General features: G+C 69.5%; 1 protein-coding gene across 1 annotated transcript; it reads right to left on the reverse strand.

Annotated features, from left to right (window-relative positions):
- Positions 1–14,096: 14,096 nt before the first annotated feature.
- Positions 14,097–26,509, reverse strand: TBKBP1 (TBK1 binding protein 1). Its single transcript, XM_063354395.1, has 11 exons — positions 26,335–26,509; positions 25,183–25,449; positions 23,344–23,568; positions 23,142–23,264; positions 22,946–23,050; positions 22,268–22,421; positions 21,997–22,175; positions 21,762–21,811; positions 16,748–16,866; positions 15,331–16,076; positions 14,097–15,075 (listed from the first exon to the last, which is right to left on the reverse strand). Exons 3-11 carry the CDS (start codon positions 23,563–23,565, stop codon positions 14,947–14,949), a joined length of 1,827 nt encoding a protein of 608 aa, XP_063210465.1. The 5' UTR covers positions 23,566–23,568; positions 25,183–25,449; positions 26,335–26,509; the 3' UTR covers positions 14,097–14,946.
- Positions 26,510–27,888: the final 1,379 nt, after the last annotated feature.

Raw genomic sequence — 27,888 nt, forward strand, 5'->3', positions numbered from 1 at the left:
TGCCCTCACACGCTCCACCTGCCCATCCCCGTGGCCCCGCGCCTCTTATCCAAAGAAGCGGCTCCGCGCCGGGAGCTCCGCCTCCTCCCCCCTCCCCGACCTCCCCCCCCCGCGGAGGCGGCCCCCACCGGGGCGGGGGAGCGGGGCCGGGGCGGGCCGGGGGCGGGGAGCGCCACACGCGGGTCCCGGACACGCGGGGAGCGCCGGTCGGGAGGGGACGGGGGACACGGGGGACACGGAGCGTCGGAGGGGGCGGGGGACACGGGGGGACGTGGGGCACTGGGGGAGTGGGGAGGTGGGAGGGGGTTGGGGGACGTGGGAGGAGCCTGGGCCGTGGGACACTGACAGGGGTGGGGACACGAGAGGGGACAGGGACGCTGCGGGGGGGGACACGGGGACAGAGCATGGATTGACCAGGGGGACAGTGCAGGGGCCACAATCCCGCCCGTATTTTGGGGCTCTGGGGTGACACAAGGCACTAGGAGATGGTTAACGCCCTGTCCCCCCTCCTCCCAGGATCCTTAATTAATCCATTAATTAGCCCACTTGCCCGAGGGTGCCGGTTGGGCCCTGTGTGGGGGTGCTTCCCCCCCTGTGGAGGCCGGGGCAGCCCCCAGACTCTGTGTGGGTGCTAGGTGCCCGATATTTTGGGTCCCCCCTGCACACCCTGGTGTCGCGACAGACACGGGAGGTGGCTTGAGCTGGGGGTCACCTGGGAACCGGGGCTGGGGTCCCGTCCCCCTGCTTCTGCTGAGTTTGGGGTGCTGCAGGCTCCCCGGGGAGCTCGGACAAGTCGTGCCCACCCTCCGTGCCCGCTCCCGTGCCCACCCTGAGGCCAGGCCTTCCTGGCACCTGCCCTTGACCCTGCTGCGCTGGGGGAAGTCCCCATGTCCCCTGGAGCCATCACGAAGGCATTTTGCTCCGGAGGGGCCGCTTCCCTTGGCAGCTCCCCAAGCTCAGCGCCCGTCAATACTTTCCATTCCCAGTGGGGCAGCGCCACGGGAGGGTGGGGGACGGCTGGGTGCCACCCCGTGCCTGTCGCTGCCACACACCGCACGAAAGGACGAGTGACACTGCCACCGGCCCGTGTGTCCCCTTCCTGGGGTCCCGCCTCACCCCCTGGGTGCAGGGATGTACCCAGCTTTCCCCGCGCCTGTGGGACCCCTCTGGGGCTGGGGGCGTGTGTGGGGAGGGGGGAGAAAGGGGCACATGTGGGTCTCTACCAAACCCATATCTAAATCCCCTGGGATCTGCGACACTGGGGTTGCAGGTGACGATGCTGCTCGGGGGAGGCGGCGGGAGCGGATGGGGACGGGGACGGGGATGGGGACAGGGACGGGGACGGGGACAGCTCTGCTTCCCCCCCGGAGGGGTCCGGCTGCGGAGCAGGAGGAAATGGGGAGTTAAGGATGCGCAGGGCAGGGGCCGCGGCCAGGCCATGGGGGGCGGATGGAGGGGACCCCCACGTCCCCGCGGTGAGTCACCTCCGGCGGAGCGGTGGTCGCAGGGGGTTGTGTATTGGCCCATCAGACACAGCTTAGCAGCCATTCGGGCCGGCTTTTCACCGGCGTCATTGTTCAGAGGGGTCCCCGGCTCCAATCTCTATGCAAAGCCCCCCCCCCCCCCGCTGACCCCCCCCTCTGCCTTTCCGGCTCCCTGCCAGCTCCTCCCGGCCCCTAATCCCCTGGGAGTTGGGGGGGGGGGGGGGGGCGGAGAGAGGGCTGGTGTTGGGGCATGAGGCAGAGGTGGGGGTGTGTGGGGGGAATTTTGCAGTGGGGGCTGCCCCCAGTTGCTCACCCCTGGCCTGGTGTGTGCGCACACACACACACGCACACAAGTGTACACCCCTCCCTGGCACCGCCGCTGCCCCCCGTCTGTGACATCTGTGTCCAGGGCAAAGCACGGCGGCTGCCCCCCCCCCCCCCCGCCCTGGGCACCCCCGGGCTGCCAGGGCACTGCCACCCCCTCCCGACCCATTGGGCAGGAATCCCCCCGCCCCGTTCCCAAGTGAGAAAAAGAAGGAAAACAAGGAAATTTCCAGAAAATTTTTCTAGGAGGAAAAATAAAGGCCGGAGGGGGGGTTATGAATGGGGAGGGGGGGGAGCAGCTCATTAACGAGGTGGGGGGGAAGCAAGTGCTGCAGCACATGTGCTCCCTGACGTCACGACGTGCTAATTCATTCCTGTTATACCATCGCCGGCGAGGATAAATTCACAGGCACACACACCCCCCCGCTGCGAGATCAGCCCTCGCGGCCCCCCAGATGGGTGTCGGGCTCACGAGCATCCCCCGCTGCGCCCGCGGCCGGGGACCTGCCACCGCCACCCCACGTCCCCCCTCGCCCCGGGGGTCCCAGTCCCGCGCGGTGCCGCCAGCGGGGTCAGGCGGGGCGGGGGAAGGAGCGTGGCTCTGTCCCCAGGGTGTCACGTCCTTGAATCTTCCCTCCTCGCTGCAGTAAAGTGACACCGGGGACGCTGCCCTCCCTGGGAGACACGGCAGGACTCCTGGGGCCGCGGTTGTCACCAGCGTCCCTGCGCAGGGAGGACTTGCTCGGGGCCGGGAGGGAGAGGAGAGCTGGGAGCCGTGTCCTGGCTGTCACCTTGAACAGCCTCGTCTGCCGGTGACGGGGACGCTCCGGGGCATCCTAAGCCCGGGATTCCGGCTTGGTCCCCTCCGACGCGGTGTTCCTTGGGATGGGACAGTCCCTGCGCCAAGCGGCCTGGTCCAAACCTCCCTGCAGCCAGTGGAGCCGGCTGGGCATCCTCACCCCCATTCTCCTGGAGGGCAGGAGCCCTGGCACCTCCTCGGGGCCAAATTCCCTCCCTCGTCAAGCCCCGTGCCTCAGTTTCCCCTCTGCAGGTGGCTGATGCAACATAGCACTTTGCACATCCCAGCGTCCTCGCGAGCATGGGGCCGAGGGTGGCAGCGCCTGCCCCCCGTGCCCGGTCCCTCCCGGCCGCCCGTTTGGTTTCCGGCACTCACCGACACGCCGTTGCCCGCGGCCGGGCCGGGGAGGAAGCGGCTCAGGCTGCAGGATACGCCCCGCGGGCCCGGGCCATGCTCGCCGCCTCGCAGGCCACATCCCTCCCAAAGCAGCCGCAGCGCCGAGCCCCAGCCCACCCCCGGCGGGATTTCCAGTCTCCCCAGAGCCCAGCCCTGGTTTGAGCCCAGCCCCGGCAGCGCCCCGTGCCTCGGTTTCTCCTCCCGCAGCTGCAGCGTCGAACAGCCTCATCCCTGGGGTCTCCAGCGCCGGCACGGGATGGGGGTGGGAGGCTTTGCAGGGGGATTATCCCAGACACCCCCTGCTCCATGTCACCTCTGCGGCACCTCTCCATCCCTCATCTCCTGGACATCAACCCGGCCGATCCCGGGACCAAATCTTTGGTGGAAGCACTGGGCAGGAGCCGGCCCCCATCAGCATGCAAGCCCATGCCCTGCTGTCCCCAAGCAAGCCCCACTGTCCCCACGCCCCTCCCCAGCCCAGACCCCCGGCAGGTGCTGGGTGCTGCTGTGGGGATTTGTTTTTCCGGCAGGAATTTTTCTGCTGGGGAGCGAGTGGAAACTTGGGGGTTATTTTCTTACTAAATGGCATTGTTCCTGTTTTCATTATTAAAACGAGCGCGAAGGCACCGGGCACCCACCGGGGCTAAATTTGGTCTCAGGGAAAAACAAAAATCCTCCCCCCGCCCCGGAGGAATTTGCATCTCGCTGCTGCTCGAAGGCAGCGCGTTGCTGAGAAGTTCATGGAGGCATGAATGCAAACCGCAGCGCGGCCGGGCCGGGCCGGCCACCTGCCACCCGCCCGGGGGACACCCAGCGCAGCCCGGCCCGGGGCCCCATCCTGCGCCCGCCGCCATCCAGCCCCGGGTGCTTCGACGTCCAGGGGCCGAAGGGTGCGGGGTGCGATGGAGCCACATCCCTGGTCCCCCTGTGCCGTACCCTGGAGTGGAGCGATGCTGCTGAGCCCGCAGAGCCCCCTCCTGCACCCCCAGGCCGGTCATCCCACAGTCCCCAGGCGCCCTGCGTCCCCCCCAAAAAGCGTAGCCAGGTCCCACGCCACCAGCAGTGTCCTGTGAGTCAGAGCGGGCAGGGGAAACTGAGTCACGGGCAGTGACGACCAGGGGACAAGGCAGAGCCGGTGGCCGGTTTGGGGGGCTCGGCCCCCCCCCCGGCAGGTCCTGGCCCCCGTCCTCCCCACGCCACCGCTCCCCGCCCTGCACCCCAGCACTGTCACCCTCCTCCTTCCTGCCCCAAACCACGCTCCACCCCGGCCCTTCGGCAGCCCCGCTTTGAGGGGGAAGCCCCACGGGGGGTTTCAGGGGGAAAGGAGGGGAGTTGGGGGGGGGGCCACGGGGCTTCCCCTTAGCACCCTCAAACCATCTTCCCATCTGGTGGGATGAACCCCGAGCGGGGCTGGGAGGATGCTCCGCGCCTGGAAGGGGAGCACCCATGGGTGCTGAGGATGGGTGCGCCGCCGGCGCCAGGCCTGGGCCAGCCGGGGGGTGACATGCCGGTGGCAGCTCCGGGGGGGGGGGGGGTGTCAGCGGCCGGGGGGGGGCCGAGCAGACGGCTCCTTAATCTCGGGGAAGGAAGCGGCTCTGGTTACGGAGCTGCCCTCGGTGTAAAAGGAGAGCGACAGGAAGAAAAGTCATTAACATCGTTCCAGCCGCTGCCATCCAAAACCCTCCTGGTGCTCGGCGCCCCGCGCCCCCCGCGCCCCCGCCGCCACCGCGCTCCCCGGGGGGGGGGGGCCCGGCTTGGGGTGGCACGGGGGGGCCGGCCGCGGGACACCCCCGCCCGCCGCGATGTCCCGTCCCGGAGTCACGGGCGCGCTGCGGGACCGATCCTGCCCGCTGGCCCCGGGAGACTGAACAGTGGTTTGGCTCTGCTCCCCCCTCCTCTTCCTCCTCCTCCTCCTCCTCCTCCTCCTCCTCCTCCTCCTCGCCCCGGCCGTGGGAGCCGGCGTGGGAGGTGGCAGCGTGCAGCTTCCCACCGCCTCCCTGTCCCAGCGCCACCGTGTCCGGGGTGTCACCGTCCCCGCGGTGTCACCGTCCCCGCGGTGTCACCATGTCCAGGATGCCACCGTTCCCCCGGGGCGCCGGGGAGCATCGATGAGCGTGGGGCTCTGTGGGTGTGCGAGGGGGCCGGGGTGTGTGCGCGGGTGTGCGAGAGGGCTGGGGGGGTACGAGGTTGTGTAAAGGCCTGATGTGTGTCGGGGGGGTGCCAGAAGGCTGAGGGTTGTGTAAGGGGGCTGGTGTGTGCGTACGGGTGTGCAAGGACCTGGGGGGGTGTGCGCAAAGGGGGCATGTGTGTGCACGGGTGTGCAAGAGGGCGGGGGGGGGGGGTGCAAGGCTGCGTAAGGGGCTGATGTGTGCGTGGAGGGGTGTGCGAGGGCCTGGGGGGGGTGTGCAAGGGGCCACGAGCGTGTGTGTGAGGGGGCCGGTGTGTGTGCGAGCGTGCAAGGGAGCCTGTGCACGCACGGGTGTGCAAGAGGGCTGGGGGGGGGGGGTGGGGTGGGGGGGCTGCAAGGATGCGTAGGGGGGCTGGTGTGGGTGCGCGAGGGGCCAGTGTGTGCGTGCGGGGGGGGCGGGTGTGCACAGGGGCTGCTGCGGGTGTGCGAGGGTGCCGGTGTGAGCCTGCCCCCCTGTGCACAGGAGGCGGGGAGGGGGGGGGGGGTCCGCCAGGCGTGCAGGGGCCCCCCCCCGCCAGCGCCCGCCGGGCTGGGGGGAGTCGGTTTCACCCCCCGCCGCCGCCGCCGCCGCCGCCGCTCGCCGGCCCCTCGCCCCCCCCGCGACTCCCCGCCCCGTCCCCCCCCGTCCCCCCCCCCCCCGCGTACGAAGCGATTTGCTTCAGCGGGAGGCAGATCCTCGGTGAAAAGCCGCGGCTCCCTGGGGAGCGCCGGGGGGGGCGCAGCCCCTGTCCGCCCGGCTTAGCGTGACGGGGGCGTGCGGGGCTCGGGCCCCCCGGCCCTTCCCCTTCGTCAGCGGGAGGCGAAGGCCGAGGAGTGATGGGGGGAGGACACGGCGCGGGGTGGGGGGGGGGGGTTGGGGGTGGGGGGGGCGAGACACGGGCTACAGCTTCTGACAACACGCGACCCCGGCGGGCACAGGGGTGTGCGGGATCGCCCCCCCCCCACACCCCCCCCCGCCACCGCCACCGCCACCGCCCCCCCCGCACACCCCTCCCGAGAGCCCCCGTGCGGGGATGCGGCCGCGGCCGCGGGAGGGGACCCGTGGGCTCGGTGACACGGGTGACGTGGGGACATGGGAGGGGGGAGGTGTGCGTGGACCCCTCGGGGATGGGGCTGAGGATGCTCCAGCCCGGCAGAAGAGGTGGCGATGTCTCATCCTGCCCCACGGGGGGGCGGGGGGGGGGGGGGGCGATCCTGCCCCTCCGGGTCCCACCCTGTCCCGCAGGGTCCCAGCTGGGTCTCCAGTTCCTGCCCCATGGGATCCTATCCTGCCCCACAGGGTTCAGTCCTGCCCTGCGGGGTCCCATCTTCCCCCATCGGGTCTGATTCTGCCCCATAGAGTCTAGTCCTGCTTTCCAGGGGCTCAGCCTGACCCATAGGAAACAATCCTGCCCTACAGGGTCTGATCTTGCCCCACAGGTTGCCATCCAGTCCCTCAGGGTCCTGTCCTGCGGTGCAGGGTCTCATCCTGCCCCTTCAGGTCCCATTCCACCCCTCGGGGTCCTGTCCTGCCGTGTCGGGTCTCATCCTGCCTCCTCCGGTCCCATCCTGCCCTGCGGAGTCCAATCCTGCCCTGCAGGGTCCCTCCGTGTCACACAGGGACCGACCCTGACCCCTTGGGTCCCATCCCATCCCATCGGGTCCCGTGCAGTGCTGCAGGGTCCGACGTGGCTCTGCAGGGTCCGATCCTGCCCCGGGGGGCGGCAGGGGCTGGGGGAGGCAGCCGGAGGCAGGACGGCAGCGGGGACGGACACTCGGTGTGTGCCAAATGCAGGGGCCGGGAGTTAAAAATACCCGTGGGGGCCCTGCCGACGGAAGTGGAGGTGTCGGCACCGGCTGCTTGGGGACGGGGGGGCCATGCTCGAGTGTCCCGGCCCCCGCCGGGGACCCTCCCACCCAGCACCGGGACCCCGGCAAAGTGGGTGGCAGCACCGGCTCATGGGTTCCACCAGACAGACCCGGGGCACCCCGAAACACCGTGCAGGAGGAGTGTCACCGGCACCCATCCGGCGGCAGGGACACCCAGCCCGGCGTGGCATGCACCCACCGCGGCGGCACGGTGAGGGGCCCTTGGGAAAAATGCAAAGTGACAAATGACGCCCTGCGCGCGTTAATTGATGTGACGCGGGGCTGACACCGCGCTTGCACCCGGGGCCGGCGCGCGGGAAGAGAAAAGGGAAAAAAAAAAAAATAATAAAAAAACAAAATCCAATCAAATGTTAAAAATAGGTCAGGGGGAAGGAGCCAGAGCCGGTTCCATTTCAGCCGCCGGTTAAAAGGAGCTGCCCGCGGGCCCAGCCGGCACGGGGTGAGCCTGAGCGGTGGCGGGGGGGCGAAAATGAGGGAGGGCTGGGATGGAGGTGGAAGGGGACAGGCTGTGCTGTGGGTCCCCAGCCCCAAAAGCCCAAAGCCCGGCACCCCCGAAGCGCCAGGGCTCAGCATCACACCGGGGTGGCTCCTGCTAGCGCAAGCGGGGCCAGATTTGTCCCCAAAACGCTGCTTTCCCAGCCCCGAGCTGCCCCACGTGCGCTGAAGGGCTTTTGGGGGACCCCGAGGTTTCCCGTGGAGGGGTTTCACGGCGGGATTGTGGCGGGGAGCGCTGGGGCCGTGCTCCCCGTGAGGGTGGCCCGGTGCCCGGGGTGGCCTCGTGCTGGCGGTGGCCGTGGCTGCCATCCCGGCGGGTCACGGGGAGTTCAGGCTGCCGGCGCGGGTGTCGATGGCCCCCGGGCACCCGCTTGGTGCTGGATTTTGGGCCACCGGCCAGAGCGGGGCCACCAGCAGTTCATGGCCGTCACGGCTCCACGTGTCCCCGTGGCTGCAGCGAGAGCCAGGACCTGCAGCGAGAGCCGAGGCGCAGCTCCCCGGGGGCACGTCTGCCAAGGGACCACCACCATGGCTGGCTACCACCATGCTGCCCCCAAGAGCCACACAGTGAGCGGGGGACATATTTTCTGTCCCTCCCTCCATGGCATCCCCAACATTCCCTGCATCACAGAGCATCACCCCTGCATCCCACCCCTTCATCCCACCCCCTGCATCCCACCCCTGCATCCCACCCCTGCATCCCACCCCCTGCATCCCACCCCTTCATCCCACCCCCTGCATCCCACCCCTGCATCCCACCCCTGCATCCCACCTCGTCGGCAGCCAGGGACAGGGGGTGCCAGGGCACAGGGTGACTTGGGGGGGGGGCTTGTCTTCCAATAGACCCCCCTCCCTTGGATGCTCGATCCGGGTGACCCCGAGTTTAACCCCACTTACGGCGCCGGCAGACGCGGCCCCGGACGCGGATGGGTTGTGACAGCCGAGAAGTCCCCCCCGGCGGGCGCTGGCGAGGCGCTGGCCATGGCGGGGGGGGGACAGCGAGGCCCATGTCACGGCGTGTTGGGTCCGTCACCTCCCTGCAGCGAGATGGCGGGTCCCGCGCGCGAGGCCGGGGCCGGGCCGGCAGCCTGTGGGTCCCCGGGGGGCCCGGTGGCACTTGTCTCGCCGCGGCATCCGTGATGGCGCTGGGCACATGGCAGCCGAGGCTGTGCATCTCCCCCCCCCCGCTGTCATTTGAGGCCGCGGACCCCCTGATGGTTGGGAATGGAGGGGGGGTGACGGCAGATGGACGCTAAAAAGCTGATCCCATCACGGGGATGAGGAAGGACGCTGGGGTGGCTTGGCCAGGAGGGGACATGCCGCATCCTCCCTGGGGCAGCAGGGTCAGCACATCCCGGTTGTGAAGCGCAGGGGGTCCCCGGGGACCACGGGAGCCACCACTGCTCCCCTCAGGGCTGCGGGGAGCTGGGGCCGGGGGGGGGCAAGGCACGTGCGAAAACCTTCTGTCTGTGCAGGGAGAGCATCTGCGAAAGGTCAGGCAGCTGCGGCGCACGTGGGGAAGGGACCAGCGGTGCCGCAGCCCGAGCTGGCAGGGGACCAACAGGCAGCTGCTGCCTGCAGGGCAGGAGAGCCGGGCACCCGGGGCGACGCTGGGACCCCAAGGTGACGCAGGGACCAGGCACCCAGGGGTGACGTGGGCACCCAGGGTGACGCTGGCACTGGGTGCCAGCCTGGATGCAGGCTCCCAGGGGTGACGTGGGCACCCAGGGTGACACTGGCACCAGGTATCCAGCCTGGATGCGGGGACCCAGGGGTGTAGCAGGGACCAGCAGGGTGACATGAGCACCCTGGGATGACGTGGGCACCTTGGGGCCACGCGCGCACCGGGCACCCCTGGGAAGGGGCTGAGCTGAGAAGCCAAAGCGCAGCAGCTGTGGCTCCTTTGCAGAAGGCGTGGGCCAAGAGAGCTGACCCTGCGGCCACCACTGCAGCCGCCGGCCATGCCACCTTCACCAGCGGAGCCAAAGGGCTTCTCCCTGGGGGTGTGGGCAAAGCCCCCCGTGTGGGCCGGGGTCCCTTCCCCTGGCCGGGCAGCCCCTCCATTTCTTATAAACGCCTCTGGCGATGCTCCCCCGTGACACGGCAGCTCTGGGGCTTGTGGTTAAACCCCAGGGCTCTGGCTTTGACTCACACCGGATCCGCGGCAGAGAGGGGCCTTTCGGCGCCCACGGCTGGAAAGAAACGCTCACCCGGGCAGGAGCGCCGCGCGCTTCCTCGCAGCGCCGTTTCCTATAAACCCCGACGGAGAGAAGCCGGGGCCGAGCCGTCGCGGCGGCCCCCGAGCCGAGACCAGGGGTCCCCTGGAGCCGCGGGGATCCCTCCAGCCCAGTTTTGACGGGGGGGAAGGGGCTTATCTTATGGTCCCCATGAGTGTACGGAGCCCTTCAGCGGGCAAAGTCGGAAGGAGCGAGAAACACCCAGGGCAAGATATCCGCACAACCCTTACTAGACATCAGAGAATCCCCTCCACAGCACGTGAAGCTGGGGACACCAGGTCGGGCTGTCACCGCCTGGAGCTGGCCCTGAACACCCGGCAATGGGGCAAGAGCATCCCTGGTCCCCGTCCGCCCCCCTTCTGTGAGCAAAGACCCAGCTGCAGGAGAAAGCGGGACCCGAGCAGCGAGAATTGTTTCATTTTTCCCCTAAATGAGAGAAACGCCGAGAAAAGAGAGAGAAAAAAAAAAACAAAACAAAAAAACCCCGAGAGCCCGCTGGAAAAAGAAACCTTTCAACCGGCCCAAAATAAGAGGGTTTTTTTACCAGGGGAAAAAAAAAAAAAAAAAAAAAAAAGAAAAAATTGCTGCATAGGAAACGGCGAGGTGTGACCCGCTGCGAGGCCGGGGACATCAGGGGACACGGGCACAGAGCCACATGTGTCCCACCATGGGTGGGGGGGGGCACGGCCCCGGGGTGGGGAGGGGGCTCCTGGCACGTGGGTGGCTCTGGGTGACAGTCCCCTGTGCGGGGGCTGTGATGCCCCTGGCATTTTGGGGGGACGATGCTCCCGCCACCCCATGGGACAGGCTGGAGGAGACGGACCCCAGCCCCGCCACCGCCGGAACCCCCCCCCCAGCTCTCGCGACTGAGCTGAGACCCGCTTGTCCCTTGCCACCGCGGCCGGCACAGCCAAGCCACAGCAGGGACCCGGTGGGTCCAGCCGGACGCCTGACCCCCAACTTGAGCCCCGACGAGGGTCCTCCCGCCCCCCGCTGCCAGCAGGACCCCCGGGCACAGCCGCTGCCTTGTCCCGGCGCCCAGGAGCTGCTGCCGGGAGCGGGGTGCGATGCTCCCGGTCACCCCGTCCCCTGCCCCGAGCCGTGGGGACAGCAGCGCCACGTCCCCCCCCCCCAGCACCCTTGTGGCAGGGCAGCTGCAGGGGCTGCCCGGGGTGGTTTTGGGGACCGGGATGTGCCACATATGGGTGGCATCGCGGCACCCTGAGCTCTGCAAGGTGGTCGGGCACCCAAGGGTGCAGCGTCCCCCCCGCCCCGGGAGCACCCGGTTGAGCCCCGGGCGGGCGAAGCCCTGTCACCCCGCGGGGGGAGACCAAAACCACAGCCCAGCGCTGCGGTTGGCAGCTCCCTCCTGCGAGGTGCCGAGGAGGCGACGGCACCGGGGGTGGGGGGGGGGGGTCGGAGGAAACGGGGCCGCACCCCCCTCGGGCAGCCCCGCTCGGTGGAGCCGCGGGGGGTGGGCGAGGGGAAACTGAGGCACGGAGCTGGCAGGGGGGCGCGGGAGGCAGCGGCGGGGACCGGTCCCTCTTGCAGTGGGGCTGTCGCAGGGTTTCCCCACACGGAGCGGGGATGAGGCGGGGGGGTCCCCACGGGTGAAGCGGGGGGGTGTGTGGGGTGATGTGCCCATGGGAAGTGGCTCGGCCCTGCCACCACAGGCACAGCACGGCCACCGGGCACCGAGCCCCGCGGTCCCTGTGAGCACGGGCACCCTGGGGCCACCGCCAGCCCTTCGTGTGTCGTCCCCCCCCCAGCGCCATGCAAGGGCGGAGGAGTGGGGCAGCCCCCAGGCAGCGGCTTCGGAGGCGAACGCCCCAAATTCGGGGTGCCAGGACCCCCCAAGCTCACACGAGCATCACGCGCTCGGGGTGGGGACGCACGGGACACATCTCCCCCCGGTGACACACGTCCCGGAGCCGCCTGGCTCCTCCTGCACGGCCCGGGACCTGGAGAAAAGCTGGTGTTTTTTGGGGGGGCCGGGGGTCCCCGTGCCCCCGGGGGGAGCCCAGCGGCCTCCTGACTCAGCGGCAGCCGCCCCCGGAGGAAAGCGGTGCTGAGTCGGCGGCGGGATGAGTAACGGCACCCGCCGTTTGACATTTATCACGTGATTTCAAAAAAAAGGAGAGAGGAGCCAGGGGGTAAAAGTGGGTGGCGGGAGAGGGTGGGGGGCCGGGCACCCCCTGCCCGCCGCCGGGCTCCCTCCGCTGCCCCCGTCCCAGTGCATTTCCAGTCCAAACTGGTGGACGGGGGGGAGAAGGAGCCCGGCCGCCCTTGACGCCGCCGTGGGTGTGGATCAGGCCTTGTCCTCGGGTGGGTTCAACACCCCCCCACCCCCCCACCCCCAGTTTTTTCTTTTTGGGACCCTCCCCTGCAGCGTCACATCCCCGTGGGTGTCCCCCCGCCTCAGTCCCCCTCGCTGCCCGGCACCCCGCAGCTGCCAGTGCCCATCTTGGGGGGGGTCAGATCCTGCTCAGCCCTGGGCAGGGGCTGCTGTACCTTCCCCCCCCGCCCCCCCCACCCCGCCTGATGCAGAGATCAGTTTGTGATAACGCCCGAGGCTGCCGCTGCCTCTCGGGCGGCGCGGTGCCTATCTCCTTCACACCATCGCCCCGCAGCCTGCCCTGCCGCAGCGGCTGGGAACCGGCTCCGCGCCCTGCTCGGGGAGACGGGGACGGAGCCCCCTCCGCCTCCTGCAGCCACCCCCTCCCCGGGACAGGGAGGCCAGAGAACGGGCCACAACTCATCACGTGGATGTGCCCAGCCAGAGCCAGGGCAGGCAAAGGCTGGGATTTCTCAGGAGCAGCCGAGTTTAAGGGTGTCGCGGCGCTGAGGCCGTGCACCCGCGCCCCCACTGGGTGCAAAACCAGCCCCACGGGCCCCCCCCGACCCTCGGCCCGCGGGCAGGGCGGCTGTAGGCCCTACAATAACAGGGAGGAGGAGGGTCTCGGCGGTGCCGCGGGGGTGGTGGTACCCACGGTGGGGGGGACGGGGCTTCCCCGTGCACAGGGCAGACCCTTCCCCTCGGTGTACCGGGAGCGCCCTCACCCTGGCCATCGCCCCCCCCGGACCCTGAGTCCTGCGGGGTGGGGTGTCCCCCCCCGCAGCCGGTTTGCTGGCGCCATTAGGAGGGAGAAGCGTCAGCCCTTAACGAGGCCGACGCTCGGCAGGCGACGGAGGCGTGAAGCCCGCCAGCCCTCCCCGACCTCCCCCGGCCACCGGGGATGCTCCGTGGCCATCACCCCGGCGTCGTGCCCAGGGGCACCCCCTCCCTCCGCGCTCCCTCCCGGGCCGCCTCGCTCGGCGTGTCACTTACCCAGCAGCTGGCGGGCCCTTCGCTTCCTCTGTGGTCCTCGGGGCCACACGCTCTCCCCTCCGGTGCCTCGCTCGCCCGTGGGCCCCCCCGGGGTTTGGTGAGACCCCCCTGCCCCCCTCACCCGAATAACGGGGAAGGGCAGCGCTGCTCCACGCCGGGGTCCCACGTGGGGCTGGGGGTCCCCATGGCCGTTTTGTCCCCTCGGTGTCACCCTGGGGACGCTCAGCATCACCAGGGCGAGCGGCTCGGGGCCGTGCCATCGTGCCACGAGCGCTGAGGATGAGCTGAGCCCAGCAGGCGTGATGGCACCATCGCACCCACAGTCCCCCACCCCGTGCCCACCCCACAGCCCCCCAGGCCTGGGACGAGCCCCAGGGGGATGTCCCCATCTGCCAGGGGACCCCAAAAGCACCGGCCCAGCTGCATGTCAGTGCTGGCATCACGGGCCCCAGGTTTGGCCGTGCCACCGCCGTCACCCCTGGGGCTGGTGACAGTTTTTGTTTTGCTTTTGATTGTCCCATTTCTTGTCACCCGCCAGGCCGGTAAACCCGAAACGCGCCACCGTGCCGGGAACGGGGCGGCGGGTGCAGGTTACCCGCCACGGGCACCCCGAACCCTGTCACCCCCGCAGCCACCCTGCCGAGCCCCGGCGACACGAGTTGGCTCTGCCGAGGCTGGATGCACCGACACGGGGCTTGTCCCCTGCCCTGTCCCCAGACCCGGGGGGCACCCGCAGCCTGGCCCCCCCCCCTTCCCTCCCAGGGGACCCAAAGAGAAGACACAGCTTTGGCCCCCCCCATGGCGTTTTGGGCACTGGAAGGGTTTTATTGGAGTGGGTGGCGTTGCAGAGAGTGCGGGTCCCTCTGCCCGGGGGTCCCGGTGCAGTGAGGGGGGGGCGGGCCGCACCCAGCCGAGCCCCTGGGAGTGCATGGGGGGTGCGCGCCGTGGCACTGGGGGGGGGACATGCAGCGTGGAGCGGCTCGGCGGGGGGGGACAGTGCTGTGGACCCCCCCTCTCCCGGCGGCTTTGAGGTAGATTGAACGTGGGGGGGACGGGGACAGGGTGGGGGGCTCGGGGTGAGCAGCCACCTGCAGCCCCGGGCTAAAGCAGGGGGTCCCGGTGGCAGGGGGCTGCTGGGGGGCTGCGCTGTCCCCACGGAGGGGAGGGGGGGCAACAATGTCGGGGTGAGCCCCCCGGGCCGCGGAGCTCAGTGCAGTGCTGGGGGGGCGGGGGGGTTCCATGCTGCGCCTTGGGGTTCGTTTCTCAGCAGCATCGTTGTGGGGAGGGGGGAGAAATAGGGACGGGGGGGTCGCTTTTAATGTAAAAGTGTGGAAAGATGCTTGAACCGGTGGCATGAGGTGAGGGGGACCGAGAACAAGCAGCTGCCCCCCCCACGCTCCCCCCAAACCCATCACTGACCCAAGGAGCCGGGGAAGGGGCAGCCCCTTCCCTTCACCTGCTTCCTGGGGGCCGGATCCAGGACCGGCCCCTCGAATCCTCCCTGAGATCAAGCAGCGACACCCGAGGGCGCAGGTGACACCCGAGGGCGCAGACGGGTCCCCTCCAGCCACCACCCGGGATGGCGTTATCCTGGTGCCCCGATCTCAGCATCCGAACCCGGCGCGGATGCAGGGATGGGGCGAGGGGGGGAGCGGAGGAGCCCACTTACGGGGGGGCTGGGGGGGCTCCGGGGCGTGAGGGGGGGGGCTCAGTCTTTTCTGTAGCTACTGAAGACTTGGAGGTATTTCGGGAGCCGTGTCACTCCTCGTGTGTTTTCATGCAGCATCCAAAGACCGTGGGGGGGCCCGGGAGGTGGGGGGGAAGGCTCAGATCTTGCTGTTCTCCAGGTGGGAGTCGATGTGTTTCACCAGGGCATCGTCCGGGTAGCCGATGGGGAAGGCCAGCTGGCACAGCGGGCAGCTCCGCACCTCCGAGTCCACCGTCTCCAGCAGCAGCTGCGGGGGCACAGGGCGGTGGGTTCGGGGGGCGGGGGGCACATCCCCCCCCTTTCCTCCTCCCCGGCACCCTCCCACCACCGGGTACAGGCTGGGATGCCGCGCAGCTGGATAGACATGGGGAAACTGAGGCACACCGGGGGGCGACCGCCCTGCCCGCGTGGTGGTGGTGGTGGGGGGGTTCCCTTGCATCTCCCTCCACCCAAACCCACCGCAACACATTCCCCGGTCGGGGCGGGGGGGCGTCCCGCTTACGTTAATGGAGGGCCAGGACTGAGCGTGCTCTGCCCGGGCGTAGGCAGCGGCCGTCCGGTGCACGGCGTCGGCGTCGGGGACGGGGAAGCCGGCGCAGAAGGATGCGCAACGGATGGCCCCCGCCTCCGGGCTGGGGGGGCTGGGGAGCGCCCACTCCTCTTCGTCCGACGATTGCTTCTCGAAGCGCAGGTGTTCCTCGAAGGGCTCGCGGGCGCTGAGGGGGGCCCCCGCGCCCCCCAGGTACACCTCGCCGTAGGGCCGGTGCTTGGGGAGCGTCGAGGCTTCGGGCTGGAGCCAGAGCGAGCGGCTCTGCTGGTACAGGGCCACGTTGCTCACCTCCGAGTAGCTGCGGCGCCCCTGGAAGCCGGCTTTGATGTGGCGGCTGGAAGGTTTGGCGTAGCCCAACTCCATCCTCTCGCCGGGCAGCCGGTGCGGTGACGCCGAGGCCGGCGAGGAGCACGGCGGCGGAACCGGCGACCGGCGCTGTTGGGCGGGCGACTGGCTGGCTGGGGGCACGGGGGACCGGCGCTGCTGGGCAGGGGACTGGCACGGAGCGGGGGCTGGCGAGCGGCGCTGCTGGGCCGGCGACTGGCTGGGGGGTCCCGGCGAGCGACGCTGCAGAGCTGGCGACTGGCACTGGGGGGCTGGCGAACGCCCCGGCGGGACGGGCGAGGGGCACTGCGGGGCGGGCGAGCGGCGCTGCTGGGCTGGGGAATGGCACTGGGACAGCGGGGAGTGGCGCTGGCCTGCAAAGCGAGACAGGGCAGGGTCGGGGGGGGCACAGAAAATACCCCCCCGCCCCCGTCAGCTCGGCGGCACAGAAAATACCCCCCGTCACCCGTGTGCGTCCCGGATGGATGGGGGGATGCGGGTGTGAGGACCCCTGGAGGGAGGGATGCTCCGGGGGAAGGATGCTCCCAGGGAGGGATGCTCAGGTGGAGGGGTGCTCCCAGGGATGGGTGCTCCCAGGGATGGGTGCTCCCCAGGGACAGATGCTCTGTGGGATGGGTGCTCCCCAGGGATGGGTGCTCCATGGGATGGGTGCTCCCCAGGGATGGATGCTCCATGGGATGGGTGCTCCATGGGATGGGTGCTCCCCAGGGAGGGATGCTCCATGGGATGGGTGCTCCATGGGATGGGTGCTCCATGGGATGGGTGCTTCCCAGGGACAGATGCTCCATGGGATGGGTGCTCCATGGGATGGGTGCTTCCCAGGGACAGATGCTCCATGGGATGGGTGCTTCCCAGGGACGGATGCTCCATGGGATGGACACAGGCAGGAGCTCATCACCAGCCGGAGGACGATGGCAGGACACCAGCGTGGTGTCAGGACATGGTGTCAGGACACCATTTTTTTGCACCCCAGCCCCCTCCAGCCACAGGGTGCCAGCTCCCCCCGCCCCCAGCCCCCCCTTACCGCCGTTGAGGCTCTTCTCCTGCAGCAGGGCGCGGAGGATCTGGCTCTGCAGGGAGCTGAGGTTCCTCAGGCGGCACAGCTCCTCCGTCAGCTCCGTGTAGGCCAGCGCCAGGTTCACCCTGCGGCGGGGACGAAGTGTCACCGAGGGAAAAACATCCCTGGTCCCCTGGCTGAGAGCCCCCCCCCCCCCCCGCCATGGGGCGCTGTGGGGCGTGCCCCAAACTAATCCAAATTCAGGTTTTTAACTCAAAAGGGAAAAGTTGTGGCTGTGCGCCGCCCGGCATCGCACCCGCGGCCGCCCCGTGCACCGGGAGCAGCTGGGAGCGGGAGGGAGGTGGGTGCCGCAGTCCCCCCCTCCATCTCTCGGTGGCCGTGACAAAGTCATCGATTCTTCCCCAATTTCAGTGTCACTTTTCAAAACCATGTTCTCCGCGGTGATGTGAAGGGAGAAGCCGTCTCCCGCGGGCCCCGGGGGGGCTGGGGGCTCGGCGCCGCGCACCGAGAGTTCAACTGAGCCGTTGTGACACCCCCGGGGACCTGGGAGACGCCGCTTGTAACAGCAGCCGACAGGTCTGGCCCTGCCCGCCCCCCGTCAGCTCATGGCGGGCGGGGGGGAGGAAAAGAAAAGAAGGAAAAAGAAAAGAAAAAAGAAAAGAAGAAAGAAGAAAAAAGATAAAAGAAAATAAAAGAGAGAAGAAAGAAAAGGAGAAAAGAAGACGAAAGAAAAGAAAAGAAAAGAAAAGAAAAGAAAAGAAAAGAAAAGAAAAGAAAAGAAAAGAAAAGAAAAGAAAAGAAAAGAAAAGAAAAGAAAAGAAAAGAAAAGAAAAGAAAAGAAAAGAAAAGAAAAGAAAAGAAAAAAATACAGAGAAAAAGAAGAAAATACAGAGGAAAAGAACAAAATAGAAGAAAAGGAGAACAGAAAGACGAAAAAGAAAAGAAGAAGAAAAAAGAAGAAAAAGAGGAAAATGGAAAGAAGAAAAATGAAAATAGAGAAGAAAAAAGAAGAGATGAAAAAAGAAAAGAACAAGAACAAAATAGAGATAAAAAGAAAAAAAAAGAAGAAAAAGGAAGAAAATAGAGATAAAAAGAAAAGAAGAAAAAAGAAGACAGAGAAAAAGTAAAGAAAGTGAAAAAGAAAGAGAAAAAGATGTTTCCCCAGGCGGGTCGCCATGTCACGTCCCCAGAGTCCCCGAGCACCCGGGGACATCCCCGGACACAGCTGCCCCCCCCCCCTTGCAGCCCTGCAGGCTCCCGCCTCTCCTGCCTCAGTTTCCCCTCTGTGCCCCATCGTGGGGACCCGGCCCCGAGGCTGTGGCCGCTCCCCAAAGCTGGGGGGGGTGTCCAGGCTCCCCCCAGCCCTGCTGCTGGATTTCGGCCGCTCTCGTGGCGGGGGGGGGGTCACCCCAGCACCCCCAAAGTTGCGCTGAGGCGCAGGGAGGAAGCACCAAAACCGCAGCTCTGGGGCGGAGGAGGGAGCGGTGCCGGGGGGGGGACGGACAAGCAGCCCCCGGCCCCCACCCAGGGCACCCTGCTGGCACCCGGGGGGGGGACACGGACCTGCCCCAGAGGTCCCTCCTGCAGCCGGGGGGGTTCTGCAAGGCTTTTTGTGAGGTTTGGTGCTGGCAGAGGAGGGGAACGCTGCGGAGGGCGGGGGGGGGTGTCTTGGTGCCACCCGCCCTCCCAAAAAGGCTCCGTTTCAGGCCAAACTGTGGGGTTTTGATCCGCAACTGCAGATAAGGCGTGAGAACAAAACAGCCGCCGAAAACCCGGCCGCCCACGTCCGATGCCGTGGGAGCGCGTGGGTCCCCGTGGGTCCCCATGGCCCCGGCGGGACGGCCGGCATCGGCCCCCTCCTTGTCCCCAGCCAGGGCCACACTGAGGGACACAGCAGGGCTGGGACCCCCCCGGCCAGGACCACCCAAGCGAGGGGCTGGGGACACCAGATCCATCCCCTGGGCTGCTGGCGAGGCCGCGCCATCCCCCCCCCCCCGCCCCCGCCAACAAACGATACCCCTACGCCCCCCCGGCACCGTGTGGTCCCCAGAAACCCCCAGAAACACACACACGAGGGCACCTTCCCGCCACCAGCACCGGGGTTTGGCCCCCACCCTCGGTGGGAAAGTTAATCGGCGATGGCGGGTGCCGGGCAGGGTGCAGCCCCCCCCGGGGGGGGAGGAAGGGGGTGACCCCGCGCGAGTCACACCTGGGAAACGAGAAGCCGTCGAAGACTGAAATAAAAGCAGGAACCGCAGGCGAAGCAGCCATCGCCGCCGGGCTGGGGGCAGCCAGGGCTGGGGGGGGCCGGGCATGACCCCAGCAGCAGCTCGGCCCCCCCCCCGCTTTGCCGCAGGATTGGGGTGGGGGGAGCAGGGGACGGGGGTGTCCCGGCGCAGCGTCGTTGGCGTTGATCCCAGCGGCAGCCCCGGCGCGGGCACCCATGGGTGCAAGATTCATCAAAACCCACAAAATCTCACCAAAACGGTGTCGGCAGCAGGGCAGCGAGACGGCACGGGGCTGGCGGGGGGGGGTGCTCCAACCTTCCTGCACCCAACCCAACCCAACCCCCCCCCCCGGCTTTTGGCACCGTCACCGCTGGGTGCTGGTGGTGACATGCTGGGGACGGATCTTGGGAAGCATCCCCCGGCCCCGCAGCTTTCCAGCACCCTCCACCCCCCCCAGGTCCGTCCCCCCCCCGGGGGCTTTCCTTGTGATTTGGTTCCCAACTTTTCCCCGGCCCCCTCCCAAGGAAGCACAAGCAGGAAAGGCTGCGACCTCAGAAAGAACAAAAAAAAGACAAAACCAAGAAAAGAAACTAAAAAAAAAAAAAGGGGGGGGGGCGGGAAAGGGGCAGAGGGACCCCCCACCCCGCTCACGCCGCGGTGGCACGGTGACTAATTCGGCAAAAGCCAGCCAGAAAAGTCACCCGGAGATGGAAAGCGCCGATAATGCACCTTTCACACCAAAATAAGTGGTGGAAGAGGAGCGGGTTACAAAAAAGAGCCGTATTTACAAGAAAAGAGCGGGGAGGGAAAGGCTGGGCGCGGGGAGGGGGGGAAGGTGCCCCCCCCCAGCTCGGGGAGAGGGGCATGGAGCCAGCCCTGCCTCAGTTTCCCCTCCCCAACCTGGGGAAGTGGGGCTTGGAAACAAGGTGTTTTTGGGAAATGTTAATACATCTATTTGGAGTTTTATTTCCCGGTGGGGGCTGGATATTGCGGGCAGGGGAACGGGGGGGGATGGGGGGGGGCCGCCGCGGGAGGGGGGGCACAGCGGGGGCGAGCTCGGCTCTCCCGGCCCCGACAGGGACGAACTTCGTGAAAAATAAAGCGGATTAAGGTGGAAGAAGCGTGGGGAGGGTTATCGAGGGACACCCCCCCTCCGGGATGTGTGTCGGAGAGACGGGGTGGCAGCCGCCCCCGGCGATGCCAGCGCGGATGCGGCCGGCCCCCCCCGGCCCCGCACGCTGATTTACGCCGGGGAGACAAGAAACGGCAAAAGCATCCGACACCTCGGGAAAAAGCAGGGGGAGAACTCCCCCCCCCCCGCCCCCCGACACCCCCCCGACACCCCAGCACCTTCTCCGAGTCCCCGCGCGTCACCTTTTATCTGTCCACAGCTCGCAAGGGGCTGGCGGCCCCCCCACAGCCCGACGTGCCCCCAGGAGCCGTGACGCCAGCCCCGCGCGTCCTGCCCCGTGTCACATCGCGGGGACACGGACACACACGACACACGGGGGTGCGAAGTCCCGGCCGCGGCAGGGACACGGGCGCGAGGCTGAAGCGGGGAGGACAGCGGGGTAACGAGGCCGTGGGCTAATTAAACAGGTTTTGGGGGGGGGGGCTCTCAGAGCTGCTCTGCACACCCCCATGCCGGGTGCGGCCCCGGGGAGGGGGACGCGGGGCACAGCCGTGCCACCTGCCCCAGCTCTCCTCAGCCCTCCTCGGATTTGGCGTGTTTTGCCCCAAAGCCGGGGTGCTCCAGGCCCCCCTTCCCAGCGCCACCCAGCACCGGGGGGGGTTGCCCTGACGGAGCCCCCCGAGCTCACGGCTGCAGCGAGGGGGAAGCCGGGAAGGGGTGAAGGGCCGGAGGAGGGATTCCCGATGGCTCCGCATCAGTTACACCATCCCAGAAAGCAACACTCCGGCGGGGGTCGGTGCAGGGCTGGAGAAGGGGCAGCCAAGGGATCCCAGAAGCCCGGACGCGCTCCTGGTGCTGCCCGGTGCAGCCAAGCCGCCATCCCGCAGCCTGGCACGGATGCACGGCCCGGCTGGGTGCCGTAGGGTGCTGCACGGCACGGTTGGGTGCCGTAGGGTGCTGCACGGCAGCCACACGCCGTCAGTGCCCTCTGGAGGCAGTGGCCCCCCGCGCCGAGCCGGCACCGCGCAGCCCGTACGGTGCCGGATGCCGGACTGCGGCCACCCCACGCCTGGAGCCCAACTCCTGGGGTGCGCAGAGCGATTTCGGGGTGCAGGATCCCACCTGCCCGCAGCGCTTCAGCGGGGGGAAGCCCCCGAGGTCCTGTCCCCCCAGGACATGAAGGCCAGTGGTGTCCCCGCAGAGCCCCCCCTGCACACTCCCTGCCAGGCTGGGGACCCACCCTGGCTCCTGCAGACCCCGAGGCCTGGACGGACAGACCCATGGCACTGAGCCCGACGGGACGAGCATCCCCTCCGAGGCCTCGTCCCACCCCACCGGAGGACCTGGGGGGGAAGCGGAGCCCCCGGGATGGTGGCTGGGGGTGGGGGGGGGCGGGGGGCAGCTTCGCTCCTGCCCAGGCACCGGCGGCAGAAAGGAGCCGGGAGCCGCCAGCGCGGTGCCATCCTGCATCCCGGCCATCTGCCTCCATCACGAGACGGCTCACGCCGGGGGAAAAGGGGTCGGTGCAAAACCAGGCAAAGATGGAGCTTGGCTTCCCCCAGCCCCTGTCCCCCCCACCCTCGGAGACCCACAGGGAGCCAAGCCTTGGGCCCCCCCCACCGCAGCCCAGCCCTCGCCCCAGTCCACCCCCGGCACTTACTGGTCGTCGCCCACCTTCTTCACCCAGGCCATGTCCCGCTCTGACTGGTCCTGGGGGGAGCAGAACATGCCATCAGCGCCCGGACCCCCACCCAGCGGGGATGGATGGGTGGATGGGTGGGTGGATGGATGGATGGGTGGATGGGTGGGTGGATGGATGGATGGATGGATGGGTGGGTGGATGGATGGGTGGGTGGGTGGGTGGGGGTCCTGCGGGGCCGGCCCCTACCCCGTACCTGCTCCCGGGCGTCCTGCAGGTGCTTCAGCTCCGCCTGCAGCCGCTCGCACTCGGCCTTGAGGTGCTCCTCGCGGTGCTGGGCGCGCTGGGTCTCCTGCCGCGCCGCCTCCAGCTCGGCCTCCAGCCGCCCCGCTGCCTCCAGCCCCCGGCTCTGCCAGCCCCCGGCGCGCTCCAGCACTGCGGGCACGGCACGGCACGGCTCAGCCCCCCGCCCCGGCACCCAGCCCCGGGGGGGGGTGCCGTGGGGCAGGGGGGGGGGGGCAGCTCACCGTGGGTCAGGCCGGGGTTGGGGTGCAGGGCGAGGAAAGGCACCTCCTGGGGGGGCAGCGGGGCGCCCAGCCCCGGGAAGGTGCTGCCATCGCGCTGCCGCAGCTGCTGCTCCAGGCTCCGGATGCGGCTCAGGTGCGTCTCCACCAGCGCCCGCTGACCAGGGAAGTGGGGGGGGGGGGGGAAAAGAGGGCTGAGACCCCCCGCCCCGGCAGCACAACCCCCGCCCCGGGGTTCTTCTGACCCCCCCGGCAGATCCGGTGCTGGGGACACCCGTGGAGCTGGTGGCCGTCCTGGCAGGGTGATGGGATCTGTCCCCAGTACGTGCCCCCCAAGATGGGGGGGGCACAGCAGGGATGACCCCCCCGGGGGATGGGGCAGTGGAAGCCGGGAATGCCCGGTCGACCCGGGATGGGGACACGCTGGAAGCATCCCTCGGTGAGGTGGGAAGACAGGGACAAAGCCGAGCCACCTGCGTCACCGCAGCCCCCGACACGGCCACAATGGGGGCGAGCAGCCACGGCCCCCCCAGCCCTGCATCCCCACCGAGCCCCGGCGGTGGCACCGGCAGCCCCGTGGGACGGAGGAGCCATCTGCTTGGCTGCTGTCGCAGCACAGGGAAGGGGACCGTGATGTCCCCAGGCACCGGGTCCCCGCCAGCAGCACCCGCCGGCACCCACCATCTCGCCCAGCTCCGTCTCCAGGTCCGCCTTCTCCACGCACAGCTTCTCGTAGGCCTGGATCATCTCCTCCAGCTGCTCCTCGCGCTCTTTGCTCTTCTGCAGCTGCCGGGGAGGCGGGAGGGTGGGGGGACGGCTCAGGGACCACCACACCCCCCCCGCCGCCGTGTCCCCCAGTCCCACCAGCACCGCTCACCTCGTGCTGGAACTGGTTGAGCTGCTGCTGCAGCGACGCCTTCTCGCTCTTGAGCAGCGACGTCTCCTTGGCCTCGTAGAGGGAGAAGATGTGCTCCTCCCCGAACTCGCCGATGAGGGGGTACTGCGGCCGCGGGGCAGAGGGGTCAGCGGGGACCCCCGGCCCCGGGACCCCCCCCCCGCCGGCCCTCCTGGCCCCTCACCTTGACCTCGTACATCTTGAGCCGGCGCTTGAGCGTGGAGTTCTCCCGCTCCAGCCCCGTCAGCCGGTTCTTGATGTCGTCGTAGGCGGTGATGAGGGCGAAGTGGGAGGCCGAGCACATCTCGCCCGAGAGGTCGGTGTTGGGGCTGTCCAGCCAGTCCTCGTCCGGCCCCAGCGCCTCCTGCGTCAGGATGCTGATGTCGTCCTCGAACATGGAGTCCATGTCCTGCCTGGGGGGGGACGGACAGACGGATGGATGGACAGACAGACAGGGGCTGGTGACCCCGGGGCAGGCATGAACCCAGCCGGGGGCAGCCCGAAGCCCCTGGCGCAGGCGCTGGGCTGGGGGGGGCACTGGGTGCAGGATCCAACCCGGGGCAGAGGGGGCCGTGGATCAGCCCCCCCAAGCCCATCCTGGGGACAGAGCGGGGTCTGCGGGAGCCCGGCGTGTCCCAATGGGCGATGGAGGAAGGACAGTCCCCTGGGACCGCCACCGCCAGCAGCGGCTCCAACCCCGCGGTGTCCCCCGGGGCGGTGGGGGGACATCGGCCAGGTGATGGCCTCCGCCCCCACGGAGGCAAGGGGGGAGACAGGGGTCCCGGCAGCCCCCACAGCAGGGGCCATCACCGCAGAGAGCATCCCCAGGGGGGAACTCGGTGACTTTCCCCACGTCCCCACGGGAGCCAGCGCCAGAAATAGCGTCCGGTGCCGCTGCCTCCCGCCCCGCGCCGCACGCGAGCTGCTTCCCGCCCTCCCACGCTGCCGCCGCGGCACGCAGCCACCGCCGTGCCCTATATACCGCTGATGCCGCACACCCCCGGGGGGCTACCTGCCTCACGGCACGGCCCCCGAGCTGCCCCATGGCAGGGCCTGATCCTGCCCGGCTCCCTCTGCCGTAGGATTTGTCCCCGGTCGAGGCTCCCGAAAGCTGCTGCCATCGGCTCCTGGGCCCTTTGGCACAGCCGTCCCGGTGGGGACAAGGCACCTGGAGCCGGTGAGGTGGCCATGACTGCGGCGCTGAGCCCCGGCACCCGTACGCGGTGCTCTGGGGGCACCAGGATGTCCCCCCATCCCATGCGGGGATGCCGTGGGCACCGGGGCGGCCACCAGCCGCACGCAGCCCCGCCGGCTCAGGCAGACACCCGGCAGCCGCCACACAAATAATTCATAGCACAAAGCCAGGAGAGGGAGGTGATTTCTGCAGGGTGACGGGGGGGAAGGGACGGCCCGTCCCCCCCAGGCCACCGCCAGAGCCTGGGGCCAGCCCAGCCTGCCGACACCCCCAGCCCCCCCGCCTGCTCCCGCAGCCCCAGCTCGGCCGGGGCCGGGCAGTCGCAGCCGCCCGTTTCACGGCCTCTGCTGGGACAAGGAGCACGAAACGCAGACAAAGCCCCCCAGCACCGTGACCCCTCCTCTGCCTCCCCACCTTGAGGGCCTTAAATGCCCCCCCCTGCCCGGGGCAGCGATGGAGGAGGCACTTGGGACCCACCTCTGCTCAGGCAGGGAGGGCACAGTCAGCATCCTCCCAGGGGAAACTGAGGCACCTCCATGAGCTGAGACAACACTCCCCCAGACTCTGGTGACCCCCTCAAAGCAAGACCCCAGGAGTCCTGGGGCCGGTGGGTGCCCAGACCCCTGGCCGGGACCAGCCTGGGGGTCCTGGGGCCACCATATGGGGTGGAGGGGGCACCCCCGGAGCTGAGCGGGGACGGGACCCTCTCCCACCCCAACACCGAGGGCCTGACAGCAGCTCTGCACCCACAGCCGGGCCCCAAGTCCCCTGGCCCTGCTGCTCCCCAAACCGTGCCTCAGTTTCCCCGTCTGTATCACACAGTGACACCTGCCTTGCGGCGGGCCCCGGGCGCGGGGCGAGGCGGTGCGGGCTGGGCAGGGCTGCGGCGCGGGCACGCGCGTCTCAGGCGTCGGCGGCGCGGGCAGGGAGCCGCGGTGGGCAGGAGCTCGGGAGATCAGCCACCAGAGGGTCGGCAGGAGATGGCAGCGCCGTCATTAGGCTCCAGGGGCAACGGCGGAGTTCCCCACGGCACCGCACCAGCTACGCTCCCTCCACGCTCCAGGCAGTCGGCCCCTCCTCGAGGCCTACAAATGCCTTGAAAGAGAGCAAAAATGGGGCTGCGGCTCCCCGGCACCGGGACGCTGCGGGAGGGCTCAGCGGGCCAGCGGCGGCTCAGTGCCCCCGTGGGGGTGGGGATGGGGATGGGAACGGGCCGTGCCGGGCAGCGGATGCCACCGGGCGACCAGCACCCAGCTGGCATCTGGGGACAGGCACCACGCAGCCCCCCCGGTCCCGCTTGGGGGGGTCTGGGAGGACGCGCACGGTGGGACCGAGCTCCAGCCACGCACCCCCTGTCCCCGGCCTCGGGGGGCTGCCACCGGTACAAGCCCCCTCCTCATTGCTGTGACCTCCCTGGGCGCTCTCCCCGCTGCTGGGGAGGGGGTCGGGGGGCTGCAGGGGGGCCGGGCTGGGGGTGGCCGGGACACCGTGCTGCTGCTGCGGCCCCGGGTGAAGGCGGGGGGGCTGCAACGGGAGCCGGCAGCGAGCGAGACCCCCGACCCCGGCAGCGGGGCCTGGGCGGGGGTCGCGGGCAGCGGCGGGCGGGGCGGGGAGGGGGGGACCCGGCCTGCGTCGGCCCCGGCGCCTCCGGTAACCCCCCCCCCCCCCTCCCAGCGCCCCCAGCCCGGCCCGGCGCCGCCCGTCCCCCCTGCGCCCAGCCCGGTGCCGCACCGCGCCGGGGGTCGCCGGGCAGGGACCGGGGCCGGGGTCGGAGCCGCAGGAGGGGCTCGGGGCGGAGCCGGGGATGGAGGCAGGGACGGGGATGGAGCCGCGGGGGGGGGATGATGGGGATGGCGATGGGGACGCGATGGGGCCGGAGGAGGCCGGCAGCCGCCGGGGGCCGGGGCGGCGGGGGCCCGGGTGGGGCGGGGACGGCCCGGTTTCCCCCCCCAACGGCCCCGGCCCAGGCCCCGCACTCACCGGCGATGCGTTGCGATGCGCTGCGCTGCGGCGGCGCCCGCCGGGATGCGGTTCCTTCCCCGCCCCGCTCGGTCCCGCTCCCGGTGCCGGTGTCGCCGCTCCCGGTGCCGGCCGCCCCCGCCGCAGCCCCGACCGCCGTTTCTTCCGCTCCGGAGACACCGAGAAACCACGTGGGCACCGGGCGGCCGCCGGCCCCTCCCCACGCCACGCGCCGGGGCCGCCCCCGGGGCTGCCCCCCCCCACCCCCCCTCCGGTATCGTCCCGGGGACCCGCCGTGCCCCGGGGGGGGGGGGCACACGACACGGTGTCCCGGACCCCCGCCCCGCTGCAGCCCCCCCCCGCCCCGGAGCCGCCACCCCCCGCCCTGCCCTGGGGGGGGACGACACACACCGGTCCCCAGCCCCCCCCTGCGGCCGGTGTCCCCCCCCCTACCCACAGCGGGGCTGACCCCGGGGCCGGGGGGGGCAATGGCAGAGCAGCGCCGCAGCCACAGGCCGCTGGGGGCTGGGCTCGCCTCCCACCCCCCACCCCGGAACATTTTATTCCCTGAATTGTTCTCTCGGAGCCGCTTCCATTATGGAATTACATTTTTTTTCCCTGTGCTGCGCAGGGTTATTAATAGCTGCTCTCCTTTCGCCGGCACCGCCGCTGCCGGGGGCTCCACCGGCGAGTCCCGTGCTCTGGGGGGACAGAGCCCTGCAGCCCCCCCTGGGGTGCGGGGGGGCACCGCTGCCACCCTGGCTCCTGCAGACCCCGAGGCCTGGACGGACAGACCCACGGCACTGAGCCCGACGGGACGAGCATCCCCTCCGAGGCCTCGTCCCACCCCACTGGAGGACCTGGGGGGGAAGCGGAGCCCCCGGGATGGTGGCTGGGGGTGGGGGGGGGGGGCAGCTTCGCTCCTGCCCAGGCACCGGTGGCAGAAAGGAGCCGGGAGCCGCCAGCGCGGTGCCATCCTGCATCCCGGCCATCTGCCTCCATCACGAGACGGCTCACGCCGGGGGAAAAGGGGTCGGTGCAAAACCAGGCAAAGATGGAGCTTGGCTTCCCCCAGCCCCTGTCCCCTCCCTCGGAGACCCACAGGGAGCCAAGCCTCGGGCCCAGCGAAGCTCCCATGGGGGCCCCCGTCCCAGACCCCCCTTCCCGGCGCTATGTTTAGCGCAGCCGTAGCATCGCTTGGATGGAGCCTGGGCTGCGCCGGGAGTGATTCAGCGCACGGAGCCTCGGCACAGGAGCCGGAGTGGCGCCGATGGCAGCGCGGCCGGAGACCCCCGTCCCGTCCCCGGTCGGCATCGGTGGGTACGGCCGGTGGGATGTCACACCACCCGCTGATCCCCAGGGCTGGAGCGGGAGCCGGGTGCCACGCCAGGGGGTTCGGAGCTGGAAACACAACACGAGGCCGAGGAGGTTTTGTGAGGCCGATGGCGGGCGGGCACCCGCAGCTCCGAGGCTTCGGTGAGCAAAGCGCAGCCGTCTCCATCTGAATTTCTGCCAGGGAATCATCACGTCGCCTTCATTGCCCAGCCTGGAGGAGTCAACAGCTCTTGGAGGCTT

The sequence above is a fragment of the Chroicocephalus ridibundus genome, chromosome 17 (assembly GCF_963924245.1).
Source record: "Chroicocephalus ridibundus chromosome 17, bChrRid1.1, whole genome shotgun sequence".
Lineage (NCBI taxonomy): Eukaryota > Metazoa > Chordata > Aves > Charadriiformes > Laridae > Chroicocephalus > Chroicocephalus ridibundus.